Raw genomic sequence first — 14,579 nt, 5'->3', positions numbered from 1 at the left:
CACTACAGCCCCCACAATGCACTCGGCGCGGCTCGTTTCCGGTCCTGCGCCGTTTCTGGAGCGGATTGGAACCCGGAGTCAGGATTCGATAAATGAAGGGTCTCCTGCAGAGAAGGTAACGTGTTTTCCTATAGATACAGATCGATTTTCTATCAAACGGCGCCGCAGCTCAGAAGTGAAGGTGCAGCTGGTTCGTCCCGCCCGCCCGGAGCCTCCCTGCGCCGCCTCCACCGCTCACTGCATGGCGTTGAAGAGCATCGACTCCGGTTTGAGGGTTTGCGTCTCCGGTCCATCCGCCATGCCGACTGTTCTTTGTTACAGTTTGCCGAAGAGGAGCCGCGCAGATCGGAGTTAAAACCCGGCTAGACTTTGGGAACGATTGAAATCCTGGATCCCATCTCCTGCCCGGACTGCATACGTTAACATGCATGCTCCAGCTGTACCGCTTAAAAAGGCTGTTAATGTTGTTGTGATACAGCATCGTTCATCCGGGAGGTCTGATGCATTCAAGTGTCCCAGATTAAATGTGAATGCAGGCTCGGAAGTTCAGTCATCTACATCCTAACACACTCTTAAAAAATAGTCCCTTTATGTAACGGCACATTTTCTAAGAAAACTGAGGGGCATGACTTTGATCACCCCCGTGACCTGATCCTTGTCTCCTGTCAGTGATGTTTATAATAAACCAGCGTTTCCTCTGTTTGTAGGTTGGCATAATGGCTGAGCAGACACCAGATGAGTTCATCTGTGAGTATGAGTCCAGCTGTCAGTGTGTGTGAGTGTGAGAAAGAGACAGAGCGAGAGAGAGAGAGGAGTGAGAGACCAGGTTGTGATGACAGGTGTGATGTGTGTCCCAGGGTGCGAGGACTGTGGCCAGTACCATGACTCTGAGTGTCCTGAGCTTGGACCGCTGGTGACCGTCCAGGACTCCTTCGTCCTCAGCCGAGCTCGGTGAGTGTTTCATGCACACAGAGTCTGTGAGATCCAGCTGATTGAAACCTCACTGGTCCTGACAGTCGTTCACCTGCTGAGCTGTCCTCGAGCAAGTAGATTTAAACTGACGCTGACCTCTGACCTCCTCATGGAGGCTGGATTTTGAAAATACAAAGCCTTTACAGGTGTGGTGTTACTAATATTATAGACCTTCCACAGAGATAGCTAAATCTGTATCTTCAGGCAAATCCACATTTTATCATTTAAACGGAGGCTGTGTAATCACATCAGGTGAAGTGCTTGGAAATGAGTTTTGTGTTATTGCCATTTCATAACATACATACTATCCTGTTCCTGGATCAGGTCCTCTCTACCAAACAGCCTGGAGATCAGAGAGGTGGCTGACGGGGAGGAGGGGGTGTTTGTCCTGCGACGGCTGGTGAAGAGGACCCGCTTTGGGCCCTATGAGGCTAAGAGGGTCGCTCACCTGGAGAGGGAAGGCACGTTTCCTCTGAAGGTGATGAATCCTGACCAGGTGTACTTGTAGAGAAGACGCATTCACTGCTCTGACGTGACTGCATGCGTTGTTGTATTAACTTCCTTCCTTATTAATCCTCCAGATCTTCCAGAGGGACGGTTTGGTGGTGTGTTTTGACTCCAGCAGTGAAGAAGACTGCAACTGGATGATGCTGGTACGACCTGCAACGGACCACATGCACCAGAACCTGACGGCTTACCAGCAGGACGATGACGTGTACTTCAACACCTCCCAGGTACCTGCATCCACCTTAAACCTGAGCCCAGGAGACTCGCGTGGTTTTCATGTTTGCCTCTGCTCCCTGTTTCCCAGGACGTGCTCCCAGGCACAGAGCTGAGGGTCTGGTACGGAGCTTTCTACGCCAAGAAGATGGAGAAGCCCATGCTGAAGCCTCCACTTCAACCACCACCACCTCCATCAGGTACATGACCTTACTTGCCCCAAGGCTTTTGTAGATCACCATGGCAACAATGTGAATTATACCTTAGGGCTACCGCTAACGACTATATTTCTATCAATTTAATTCTAAACGATTCATTTTCCTCCAGAAAATCTAAATGACACCCTGGCACGGTCAGTAAGTCCAGGTTCTCGCCCAAACATTCTCCATATATTTATTCAGTGTAAGTTCTCGGCAGCAGCAGACGACTTCATGACTCTATTAGAGGATTTATCAGCTACGAGGACAAACGATATTAAAAAGCTCCATCTACTAATGATCAGACAAAACTTACATGACGTAATCCTCCACGTGTTTGTGACTGATCTCGCTGTGCACCATAAAAATAATAATCGCAACATAACACAGGTTAAACAAGACTTATAGTGAAGGGATTTGAACTGTGATGTGCTCATCCTCCCACAGTCAGACATTAACCAGCTGATTTTGTCTGCATCTTATCCATACACTTATTGATCCAGCTCACACTATTACTGGTTCTTTTTTTAAAAAAAGAATAAATTCAGAACAGGATTTGATTGATTTGTTCTCTAGTTGCTCAGGTTACAACAATCTGTCACGTTCTAAGGTTCATGGTGAACTAAGATAATCAGTTAGACTTACATACATACAGCTTTTCTTTTAGCTTTCCATAACAATTACCTATTAGCTTAACCAGCGCGATGTTGATGTTGGAGTCGGCAGAGGAAACTGTCTCTTTTCTGTTTGTTGCTTGTTGAACAGTCGGTTGGATAAAGTTGTTATTGGCCTTTTACTTTTTATCGCACTTACAGTAAAGTTCAGTAAAAGTTGGTCAACAGCCCAGAGAGCAGAGGACTGAGTGCAACCATAAATGATAAATAGAAAATAAATATATGTTGGTTAATGGTGACTGGCCGCCACAGATAAATCAATGTATGGGAAAAGATTCATTGACTTAAAATATTCAACACATTTTCAAAGTCAAGGTTGTCATGTATGGCGACTAATCCCAGCAGCTGTTGTATCTCATAGTTTTTCTCTCTTCTTCTCAGATGTGACATCTTCATCTGATAAAACAGACACCTCAGAGCAAACCGGAGCCCACATGCCCTCAGTGGCTGAAGAAAACAACGCAGGTGAGATAAACATCACCGCTCCAGTCACTGCATCTCAGACATGTTTACTTTCAGCTAAATTCAGGCTCATTTTCTTCAAGCTTTAAATTGCATCAGATTTAGGTTTTCAGCCGTTCCTCCGCAGCGAGTTCAACAGGAGTCGCTTCTCTAAATTGAGGAAATGCTGTGTCATGGTCGCTCACTCTGAATCCCCTACTTATGTTGATCTCAGGCAACATGCTGAGTCAACTCGATGAGGTGAAGACAGTCAGCGTGCTTCCAGCCGACCCGCTCCTGCCCCACGAAGAGAGCCTGGTCGGCCCTGAGGAAGAGGAGGAGGAGGAGGAGGAGGGGGGGGCACCCCTGCAGCTCAGCCGGGCCCCAAGAGAGGGCCAGGCCGAGGGAGGAGATCCAAGGGACGCAGGCCTGGAGCCACAGCTACTACAAGCAAAAGCAAAGGTGAGAATAAACAGTTCAAATAGTCTTTGTTTTGATATGTTCTGGAGCAGTTGATTGGTTGTTGTTGGAAAATGTGGCTATCATGTTGAGAGGTGTCTGAACAGTTGTAAAGGAGCCAATGTATCAACATGTGTTGTTGCATGTTTCACACTATTTTGAGCTGAACAAGTTGCAACAGGTTCAGGCACATTCTGCAGAGACAGACGGAGCAGGTGTATGACCAAATACCTGCAACACTAATGACATTCCCATCAGCCTCAGCTGGTCTTTGTGTTTAGTGCTAAGTAGAAAATGTTAGCATGCTAACACGCTAAACTAATGCGAACGTGATAAACATCATACCTGGGCTCAATTTGACCCTTATTACCATCTGATGCCACATCTACTGTAGATCTCTCTTTGACATTGGATTCCTGATGTGTGCAGATGTGAAGCCCCCGGTGGAGTCGTCAGAGCCGGTGGCCTCAGAGGCCACAGCAGAAGAAGAAGAGAGTGCTCCAGAGAGCGGGCCCGTCCTGAAGAGACACAAATCCAGAGAGCACAAGAGGGTGTACCGCTGCTCTCTCTGCAACAAGGTCTTCCAGAACAGCAGCAATCTCAACAGACACATCCGATCTCATGGTACGTGAAGTCGAATTCATCATCTCTTAGTGCAAAATCACACAATTCAAATAAACGGATATTAAAGTTTCCTTCATGTACGTCCTCTCAGGTGACAAGCTGTTCAAATGTGACGAATGCGACAAGTTGTTCAGTCGCAAGGAGAGTCTGAAGCAGCACATCTCTTACAAGCACAGCAAGAACATGGTGGGTAACGCTCCAGCCTGTCACCTCAGGGGTTTGTGCTGACTCTGCTGGTTAATCTGATCTTTTCATGTGCACCAACAGCCTGACCAGGAGTACAAATACAAATGCAACACGTGTGAGAAATCCTTCCGCCTGGAAAATGCCTTAAAGTTCCACAACTGCCGCACAGGTAGCACAAAGCACCTAGTTTTTTGTTTTTTTTCAACTTTTTATTTCGTTTGATATGAAATTATTCCTGATCACATTCCTACCAGGTCTTATCCTGTTTTGATCGATTTCATCTTCCTCTCCCGCCAGACGACAAGACGTTCCAGTGTGACATCTGCTCGCGCTTCTTCTCCACCAACAGTAACCTCTCCAAGCACAAGAAGAAGCACGGCGAGAAGCTCTACTCCTGCGAAATCTGCAACAAGATGTTCTATCGCAAAGACGTGATGCAGGAGCACCACAGGAGGCACGGTGTGGGTGAGTCAGACCAGAGCACAGAGCCATTGTTCTGTCATGACTTGTTTATACACTGTTCTGTTAACAGTAAGGTAAATGTAGAAGGAAATGTCGTACCTCGTGTTTTAGATGACATAGGACGTTGTTTTGATCATGGAGATGGAGAGCTGTAGGCTTGATCAAAACCAGCATCATAAATAGGCTGATCTCTAAAGGACCAGTCTGAAGTGTGTAGAGGTGTGTGTATGTGTGTGTGTGTATGTGTGCGTGTGTGTGTGCATGTAGTTATTTTGTAGCAGCCCTGTGTCATTTGCACGTGATTTAACGACAGCAAAGACAGCGAACTGACGCTGCCTTCAGAGGCTGCGTGGATTTAATGAACTGAAGAGATGATTTTCATATCATAAAAAATACATTAATCATGTTCATTTATAAATCAATGCAGACTGATTTCCTGCCTAAATCACTTTAAACATTAGTATTACTTATTAACATTAAATGCATCTACTGGTGTGAGGGGTGTGTCATTCAAATAGTTTCTTTATATTTTAAGAATTCTTTCATTATTGCTGCACATCTGCTGCAACTATTTAGATTTCTTGTTGGTAAAATCACCAGATTTCCAGTGGAGTGGCATTGCGTCAGAAACAGAAACATCTGCTCTCAGAGTCTAAGAAGTCCACACAGTCAGGGAAATAACAAGCTGTTGATTCTCTGGAATTTGCGCCGCCACAAAAAACATCTTTTAGAAAAACATGGTACTGGATATAAAAAGTAGAAAGAACTTTGCTCAAGTTAATTTAGTTCTGTTTATCACAGACAGATGATTGGACAAAAATGGATGTTTCTGTGCAGGAAGTTGAGTGTATATGACAGAAGTCTAATTCATGTAAAAAAAAAACAGTATCTACGACACGCTTATAAAAACTAAAACAAAACTATGGAGAGCTCCAGCTCAAATACACCTTTAGTTGCATGTCACTGTATGTCTTCTATGATTTAAACCCATAATGCATCTGTACAGGACCAAAGCACATGAAGCGAGAGGAGCTGGAGGCCAATGGAGAAGAAGGGACCAAGTACAGGAAGGAGCCGTCACCCTGTCCCATCTGTTGCAAGGTGAGCAATCTGCACAGCAGGTCAAATACCTGCACACACGTCCAGGTGACGCGATCAGTGACGTGCGTGCTTTGTGTGCACAGGTGTTCTCCTGCAGGAGTAACATGAACAAGCACCTGTTGACTCACGGTGATAAGAAGTACACCTGTGAGATCTGCGGCCGCAAGTTCTTCCGCGTGGACGTCCTTCGGGATCACATCCACGTTCACTTCAAGGTGAGTCGGTGGGGACTTTTCCACTCTGATACTGAATCTGCAACAAGCTCAGCAGCTGACTCAGTCAAAACTGCATGAAAACCTTTTAACTGCACATACTGTATTTGCTTCGTACTGTTATATTCAGCATGTTGTTATCGATGCATCCTGTTTTAAAACATGTGCGATGCCCGTCCTGTCTCGTCAGCACCTTTCAGTGCTTTAGCTGCATGAACCCACGAGCTGGCAGCTTTCTGTTCTGTCGCCAAACCATGACTCAGAATTAGTTGCAACAAAATCAAGGATTTACAGGAGGAAAACTTACAGCCCAGTGTGCAGAAATCAGAATCAGAAATACTTTATTAATCCCCTGCGGGAAATTGTTGTGTTGCAATGGGGGGGGGGGGGATTTCACAACTAGACGCTTGGTCCCAATTTTCTCAGGGATATTGTTGTTTCAGGACGATTTAAAGTGAAGAAATACGCTATTTCTTCTGCACTGTAACTTTGCTCTGGCCAGTTATATTTGCTCTACAACAGCTCCACTCCCTGTTAAACTGTAGGACAGTCACATCACAACACGAAGGTAGAAAGGCCTTGCTAGGACTTTCACAAAATAAAGATCAAACAAATTCGACATGAATTGGTCATTTCGAATTCGTTTTCCCTGTGCACTCGCGCCCCCTCCCCTAAAACACCACATCGCGTCAGTATGTCTAACATCAGTCTTCCCATTCTTCCAGCAATCAAATGTTACATTTTTAACGGCTGTATTAACTCGTCGTTTTCGTTATGCCTGTCACTTTGACCTTGCTCTATATAAAAGTCTCAAAGTGCTTCAGCAACATTGAACACTCAATATGATGGAAAATAATAAAACGTGTCACATCACTTACAACAGGAAGGAGCTCCAGCAGCTTTGGACCTAAAAGGTAGCAAGGTAAAACATGGAACCGAGCCAGTAGAACGGTCCGGCTTACTACCTCATATTATTTGCCAGAAACACAAGTCTATCAACATGATCGGGATCAATAGCTGCTCTTATAGAGACTGCAACCTACATTTCCAACAGGTCATTACAGCTCGAACATGAACTTTTCACCCCACGTTCAAGCAACTGTTCGAATTTCAAATAAAAAGTGACAGCCCTATGCCTTACACATGTTTAACCATCAAGTTTACTAGCTCACAGAAAGGACTGCAGCACCAGCTTCCCGCTCTAATGACACATTAGATTTAAATTAATAAAAAGAATTCAAAACTTTAAAGAAATACATTTTTTTACTCCGTCCATGTAACTTGAAGTGTATTTTATTGCCTCAAAATGTGGTAGCACTTCCTGATACAGTAAAGTTGATCGTAGATTGTAATTAACAACAGCAAAAAAATATCAATACATTCATTATCCAAATCATCAGAACTTAATCATGTGCTCAGTACATCCCAAACGTGTTTTTTCCATTGAAATATACATTTAAAAAAAGTAAAGACCATGTTTGTGTCTGTTCTTCGAGGACATGATATCACTGTTTGGGTGAAGTGTTCCTAATAAGGAATTAACTGTCACACAGACGGGGGTAAATTCAGGTCCCGGCAGTTTGTTTTCATGCTGTTGCACTCATTTCAAGACACCATGGAAAAGTCTAAAATGCCCATAATACACCATGTTAGAGGAGTAGCACCTTGGACCATACATGTTTGATTAAATTAGCCCTGTGGATCGTAGCTGTCATTGACTTTCATTGGCATTTCATCAGGACATAGCCTTAATGGATGAGCAGGAGAGAGAAGGCTTCATCAAGAAAATCGGCATCTCGGCAGGAAACAGCGACGAAACAGACGACGATGAAGAGGAAGATGATCCTGAGCACCACAAGTACAACTGCAAGAAATGTCAAGTAAGCTTTGTCCCGACAGACTTCAACACACGCTTTAAAGTCCTTATCTGAACGCACTCATCAACTTGTAATAAAATTCCGAGGGTCGGGTTGAAAAATCTTTTACAGTATGAAATATTTTGTCTTTCCTCAGTTGTCTCGAGCCGAGTGTTGCAGGTCACGTTCACAAACACGTTCAAGGCAAACTATGGCAACAGATGTATAAGACACATAGAGCTGAGAGCAGATATAACCTGCATCAATATCTTAGTTTGTAGCTAACAACACGAGCCTCCTTCTCCTGTGCCTCCAGCTGTCATTTGCGAAGGGGAAAGAATACCTGAAGCACATCATGGAGCAGCACAAGGAGAGAGGCTACGGCTGCGCCATCTGCAACCGACGCTTCGCACTGAAGGCCACCTACAACGCTCACCTGGTTATCCACAGAGAGCAGCTGCCCGACCCTGCAGTGCAGAAGTAAGAGTGCAGGGGGCAGCACAGAGGCATGATCCAGCTCACAGTGTCGGGTTGTTTGTGTTTGTTTAGACCTGTCCTGTCATGGCTGAGATAATAGAGAAGGATGGAGACAGGAATGTCAGCAGAGCTCTGTTCTGTACTGATATGTTTATTATTTTGTACAGTATCTTTTTTGTGCAGAAGAGGAAACTCCATGTTTTTTACTCTGTTAAACACACAGATCACAGAAGAGGAGATTTAAGTGAAGAATTAATTTTAACGCAACATTACGTCCAATTGTTATTGAGATGGTCCTGATCAGGATCTATTAGAGCTCTACCTGAGAGTGGATGGTCTAGTCTGAATCTTTAAAGGTTTAGACTAAGTGAAACTGAAATATGAAGTCAGCTTGCTGCAGTAAAAGTTTACTGTAAACATTTCAAATCTGCTCATCTGTCCTAAAGGTACATCCATCCGTGTGAAATCTGTGGCCGAATCTTCAACAGTATCGGGAACCTGGAAAGACACAAGATCATCCACACTGGTGAGCAACAGTCTGAGCCTCTGTGTAAATGTTGGTCTGATCCTGAACCGTTTTATTTTGAAGTTTCCTGGGGTAGATATTTAAACAGAGACACCCAATTGGTCACATGTTGCTTCTATCACCATATGAAAGTGTTCTAAAAAGCTTTTTCATTCATTTTGCATGATCATTGAACGTGTGTGTGTGTGTGTGTGTGTGTGTGTGTGTGTGTGTGTGTGTGATCATTCAGGGGTGAAGAGCCACAGCTGTGACAAGTGTGGCAAATCATTCGCGAGGAAAGACATGCTGAAGGAGCACCTCAGGGTTCACGACGACATCCGAGACTTCCTGTGCGCAGAGTGCGGGAAAGGTGCGAGTCTCACTGCTGCATCACACTCCTCATGACTGTTGTTTTGTCACTGTGTAAGAATCAACGCGGAGAAGTTAATGTCCGGGTCATTGTCATGCTGAGGAAATGTTTTCCTGTGCAGGCATGAAGACCAAACACGCTCTGAGGCACCACATGAAGCTTCACAAGGGCATCAAGGAGTACGAGTGTAAGGCATGCAACCGCAAGTTTGCCCAAAAGGTCAACATGCTGAAACACTACAAGAGACACACAGGTGAGTCAAAGTGTGTGTGTTACAGACACAGGAGCGCTGAGTGGAAATAAAAACAATTATGTTTAATATTGGTTCGTTTACTACATGTGCATTTTCACTGTAACTGACACCGACATTGTAAACTTCACATAAATGACTTTGTGTAAGTGTCTGTGTGTTTATTCTCATGCCTGCAGGTGTAAAGGACTTCATGTGTGAGCTGTGTGGAAAGACGTTCAGTGAGAGGACGACTCTAGAGACGCACAAGCTCATCCACACAGGCAAGTTTCTCCTGTCAGTTAAAAGCAGGCTGGTTCAGGCAGTTCTGACTGTTATGAGCCAGTTACAAGATGAACATGGGAGCCTGTCATCTGGTCTTTTTTACCCCAGTACGTTCAGAGCCAGAAAAGCGTAGAATGAATCTGCAGCTTGATTTATGCAGCCTGCCGCATACAAAAACACCAAACCACCACTCAGAAAATTAAAGCTGTAAAACTAAAAGTTGAAGTTCTGTTCTCAGGGAACAGAGAAGGAACAATTTATCAACACACAAAGCAAATGCTGCACGGTGGTGCAGTGGTTAGCGCTGTCGCCTCACAGCAAGAAGGTTCCGGGTTCGAGTCCCGGCTCGGCCGTGGGATCTTTCTGTGTGGAGTTTGCATGTTCTCCCCGTGCAAGTGTGGGTTCTCTCCGGGTACTGCGGCTTCCTCCCACAGTCCAAAGACATGCAAAAATGGGGACTAGGCTAATTGGACACTCTAAATTGACCATAGGTGTCGCTGCGAGTGTGAATGGTTGTCTGTCTCTATGTGTTTGCTCTGCGATGGACTGGCGACCTGTCCAGGGTGTACCCCGCCTCTCGCCCGAAAAGATGCTGGGATAGGCTCCAGCCCCCCTGCGACCCTACTAGAGGATAAGCAGTAGAAAATGAATGAATGAATGAACAAAGCAAATGCATTTAATAATTTCGGTCTGGCTATCTGGCAAGCTAAGGCTAACAGAGTTAGCTAGCTAACACTAATGAGTTGATTATCTCCATAACTTTGTCTTCCAACACCCTCTTGATTTAAGTGGATATGTTTATAATAACTGTCAGTCATACAAAAAGCAACACGCATCATAATTATTGATTGGTGCCCATGTTATAATGAATTATAAATGTTTCTTTAGTGCTTAGTGTTTAGATGTGTGTGATTTTACATCTCCTTTAAAGCACTTCTCTAACTAAGAACTTAAAAAATAAAACTAGCAAGTGGAAGATACATGAAGAATAAAATGTATTTTTATCAACTGCTTGGAGGGTAAAGGAAAAAAGATATTAACATTTGGGAAAAACACATGCTCACACTCATGTTGAGAGTCAGATGTTCAGATTGACACATCTGTTTTATCTTGTCCGTTTTAACTGGTATGAAAACCAAAGTGTAAAAACTTTTCGCTTTTACATTTAGGATAGGCTAACTGTTCCCCTGCTTCAGGCCGGATGCTAGGCTAGGCTAACCATGGCCTGTCACCACACGGACGTGAGAGGTGTCAATCTTTTGTCCGTCTTGAAGCTCCATAAAAAAGAGTTTGCAAAAGAGGGAAAGAAAGAAATTTGAACCCACCATTAATGTGCAGATTGTTGACGTCAATGACATCACAGCTGGACTGACCTCGTTTCCCTGTCTCACTGCAGTGGGTAAGACGTGGACATGTGTGACCTGTGATAAGAAGTACCTGACGGAGTACATGCTGCAGAAGCACGTCCACCTGACCCACGAGAAGGTGGAGGCCCAGTCGTGTCACCTCTGCGGGACCAAGGTGTCCACCCGCGCATCCATGAACCGACACCTGCGGCGCAAGCACCCTGAGGTGAGTCCTGTCGGGAAGGGATCCGCGTGTTTTACCACCCAGTTCAGTAGCTAATGTCCGATCCTGAAAGTGGACCAGTCCAACTGTGAGTGTTGTCCTTTACGCCTCCAGGTGGTGTCTGTGAGAATCGACGAGTTCGACGACCTTCAGGAAACTTCGACAATCAATGATTCGTCTATCAGCATAGTGCAGGTTCGATAAAAACTCTTTAATGAAGCAGCACACGGCAATGAAACACACTTCTCAGCTCAGTTTGAATAGCTAATCAATGAAGTAGATGCTAGTATGATGTTGATGCCCGGTGATCCCGTGTGTCTTGTCACAATACTCTCAGCTCCCTTGTGGGTCACTTTAATATGTGAATATAAAACATGTTTAGATCATAACAAGATCTAAGAATACCGACTTCCTGTTTATTCACAGTAAGATCAATGAATCAGACACACTCCTACTGTCTATCACAGCTTTACTGTGACACCTTTTGTACCTGTGTTCATGCTTTTGTTTGACCCCCACCCCACCACCACAGCCCACTCTGACCCTTGAAAAAGACGGCGTGTCTCAGGAGAGGCCGAGCCGACCGTTCCGACACCCCAAGAAGAAGCAGAGAGTCCCGGCCGAGCCGGAGCTCTCCGAGTCCGACGAGTACGTAGATTTCCCTGAGCCGAGGCACGAGCCCATGGCGGAGTTCAACGCCGTCATCGTCGGTGATGAGACAGAGACGAGCTCTGCTGTGCAGAGTATCCAACAGGTACATATGAGGATTTATACAAAGGTTACTGCTTTATTCTTAAAATAACATGTCCCATATCTTTTTTGAAAGACCAGAAGAAATGAAGACTTTATAAAAGGCAGGTGGCCTCGGTAAAAAAAATCTCTTGCTGAGGAGCAGACTACACGTTGCCGATGGAAAGCAGAATGAATAAAAATCTGCAGAAGCAACGATGAGATACATTTATAAAATAATGTTATCGCGTCTCTGGCTCTGTGTCGCTGAGATCTCATTTTTCTTTTTGTTGTTCAGCTGATCAGAACCGATCATTCACCAACTGATGGATATTGTTTCAGTTATCTGAGTATCATAAAATAAATTTAAGTAATGAAATACAAGCTGTGAATAAACTGACAGATAATGACATAAAACCACACTGGTACATTACACCGCAATTATGACTTCATTAGGGATGTTACATGTTGAAGTGAAAATTAAACAATAAATGATGATGATAATCTCTGCAGTACGAAGCGACATCAGAAAAGATAAATAAATCATAGTAAAATAATTGAAATGATCATAATTTATAGGTAATTTAATTTAAATTTTTCATCAGTCAGTTTTATGAAAGAATCAAATGTGTTACATCCTATGTTAAGTCATGATTCATAAAGTAATGTGATGTTATGACGGTTGCAATTTAAGACTTAACAGATCGTCACAGTATCCAACAGTTATTATAATGTCTGTACAACTGTAAACAGTTTACAAACAGTTCTCCTGCTTCAAAAAGAAAAACGAGATTAAAAAAAAAGAGATCAGAGATTATCTGAACTGGAAAAGCTCAGATGTGACTGACTTGATATAAAACATTCATATTTAATACTCATATAATTTAAGGACATATCGACGTAATAAAACGAAAAGATAAAAGGATCCATGTTTCCACCAGCAGATGAGTTTCTCTTCTCATTTCGTTTCCTGCTGCTGCTGTTTCAGGTGGTGGTCCTCACCGACCCCAGCGCTCCATCGGCCTCCTCCCCCAACAGCTCGGTGGGGCTGACCAACATCACCGTCACGCCCATCACCAGCCACGCCCCCGCCCAGTTCACCAGCCTGCAGCCTGTAGCTGTGGGTCACCTGACGGCCAGCGACCGGCCGCTCACGCTGGACAATTCCATCCTCACCGTCACTTTCGACACGGTCAGCGGCTCCGCCATGCTCCACAACCGTCCTGCTGAGCTCGTCCCAGAGACGGTGGGTCCCGGCGGAGGCGCCACCCCTCAGTCGGTCGCCCACTTCATCAACCTCACCACTCTGGTCAACCCCATGGGCCACCAGCTGGAGGCCCCAACTCTGGCCTGGAGGCCCGTATCGGCTGCTGAGGGAAGCCAGGTCACCCCCGTGGTGGAGGGTCCTCAGGGGGAGAGTCAGGAGGCCCAGAACCAGGGCCCGGATCCGGGCCGACCCGGCCAGAGCCAGCAGCCCGGCCCACAGCAGCAGAGCAGCTCCGCACAGCAGATGTTCAGCTACTGAGCAAGAGACTAGAGGTGCTGGTCACCTCACACTCACCGACATCGTCACATAGTAGAGTAGATTTTATGACTCAACTGTACGAGCTTGATCACTGTCACCCAGATGCCTCTCCAGCCCCATGGAAGTGAATGAAACTGAAATGATTTTTTCCTTTCTTTTACATACTGAGAAAACAAAGTGGCTGTTAATAATTAACATGATATTTTTTAAAAAAAAGAGAGAGAGAGAGAGAGAGAGAAATGGTACATTCAGCCAAAATCATTGACACTCTCCTGGAAGATTTACATTTCAAACCAAAGCAACATGTCGAATATTCAAATGCCTTACCAGCCTTTTAAAAACATGCATGTTTTCAAGATGAATCTGCTGCTCGAACAATGAAATATGGAAACGTACCAACCTGAAAACAAGACACACTGTGCAGTCGACAAGTTAAATGAAAACACTTCTACCAGGTTGTGTGATAAGTGGTGGTTGGCATATTCCTAAAAGTGGCTCTCTCATAAATGTTATTTTTGAATGCTGTAGACTGTCATTGTTGTTGAAGTGTCTGGAAAAAATACTGGAAGCCTTTTTGTACTGTTATTTTTAAACAAAAGACCTCTTTAAAAAATGGTTCTTGTTTTTATTTGTCTTCATATAAATTCAGGCGTCAACAACAGTGATAACTGCCCACAGGAGGGGGCATCTCCTGAGCAGTGAGGTCTGCAGTGAGACGCCATCTGAATCATGAGCCAACCTGCTTCTGTTTGTCTGTTTACAGCAAAATGACCATCTGCTTTTAAACTCCTCACAGATCTCAGGCCAGCAACATGTCGGTCCTCCAGTTAGTCAGGAGCTGAAACTGACAGCTTCTCTGCAGACGGCACAACATGAGGGGAACACATAGTCTGTGTGTGTGTGTGTGTGTGTGTGTGTGTGTGTGTGTGTGTGTGTGTGTGTGTGTGTGTGTGTGTGTGTGTGTGTGTGTGTGTGTGTGTGTGTGT

The 14,579-nt window shown here is 44.7% G+C and overlaps 1 protein-coding gene across 1 annotated transcript; it reads left to right on the top strand.

The window, feature by feature from the left end:
* Position 1: 1 nt before the first annotated feature.
* On the top strand, positions 2-14,561 carry prdm15 (PR domain containing 15). Its single transcript, XM_087177007.1, is given in 25 exon segments — positions 2-115; positions 708-747; positions 858-951; positions 1,297-1,450; positions 1,554-1,706; positions 1,784-1,892; positions 2,945-3,028; positions 3,240-3,361; positions 3,364-3,466; positions 3,893-4,087; positions 4,179-4,273; positions 4,355-4,442; positions 4,571-4,738; positions 5,742-5,836; positions 5,920-6,051; positions 7,788-7,928; positions 8,221-8,384; positions 8,828-8,907; positions 9,137-9,256; positions 9,378-9,509; positions 9,686-9,769; positions 11,167-11,342; positions 11,454-11,534; positions 11,872-12,093; positions 13,057-14,561. Coding segments are annotated over 25 exon segments (3,468 nt in total). The 5' UTR covers positions 2-16; the 3' UTR covers positions 13,594-14,561.
* The last annotated feature ends 18 nt before the right edge of the window (positions 14,562-14,579 follow it).

Source organism: Seriola lalandi, unplaced genomic scaffold (assembly GCF_002814215.2).
Source record: "Seriola lalandi dorsalis isolate HSWRI2012SDOR001 ecotype SW California unplaced genomic scaffold, Sedor1 jcf7180002054577, whole genome shotgun sequence".
Classification (NCBI taxonomy): Eukaryota; Metazoa; Chordata; class Actinopteri; order Carangiformes; family Carangidae; genus Seriola; species Seriola lalandi.
The sequence above is the reverse complement of the archived record's forward strand: the minus strand, read 5'-3'. Positions and strand labels throughout refer to the sequence as shown.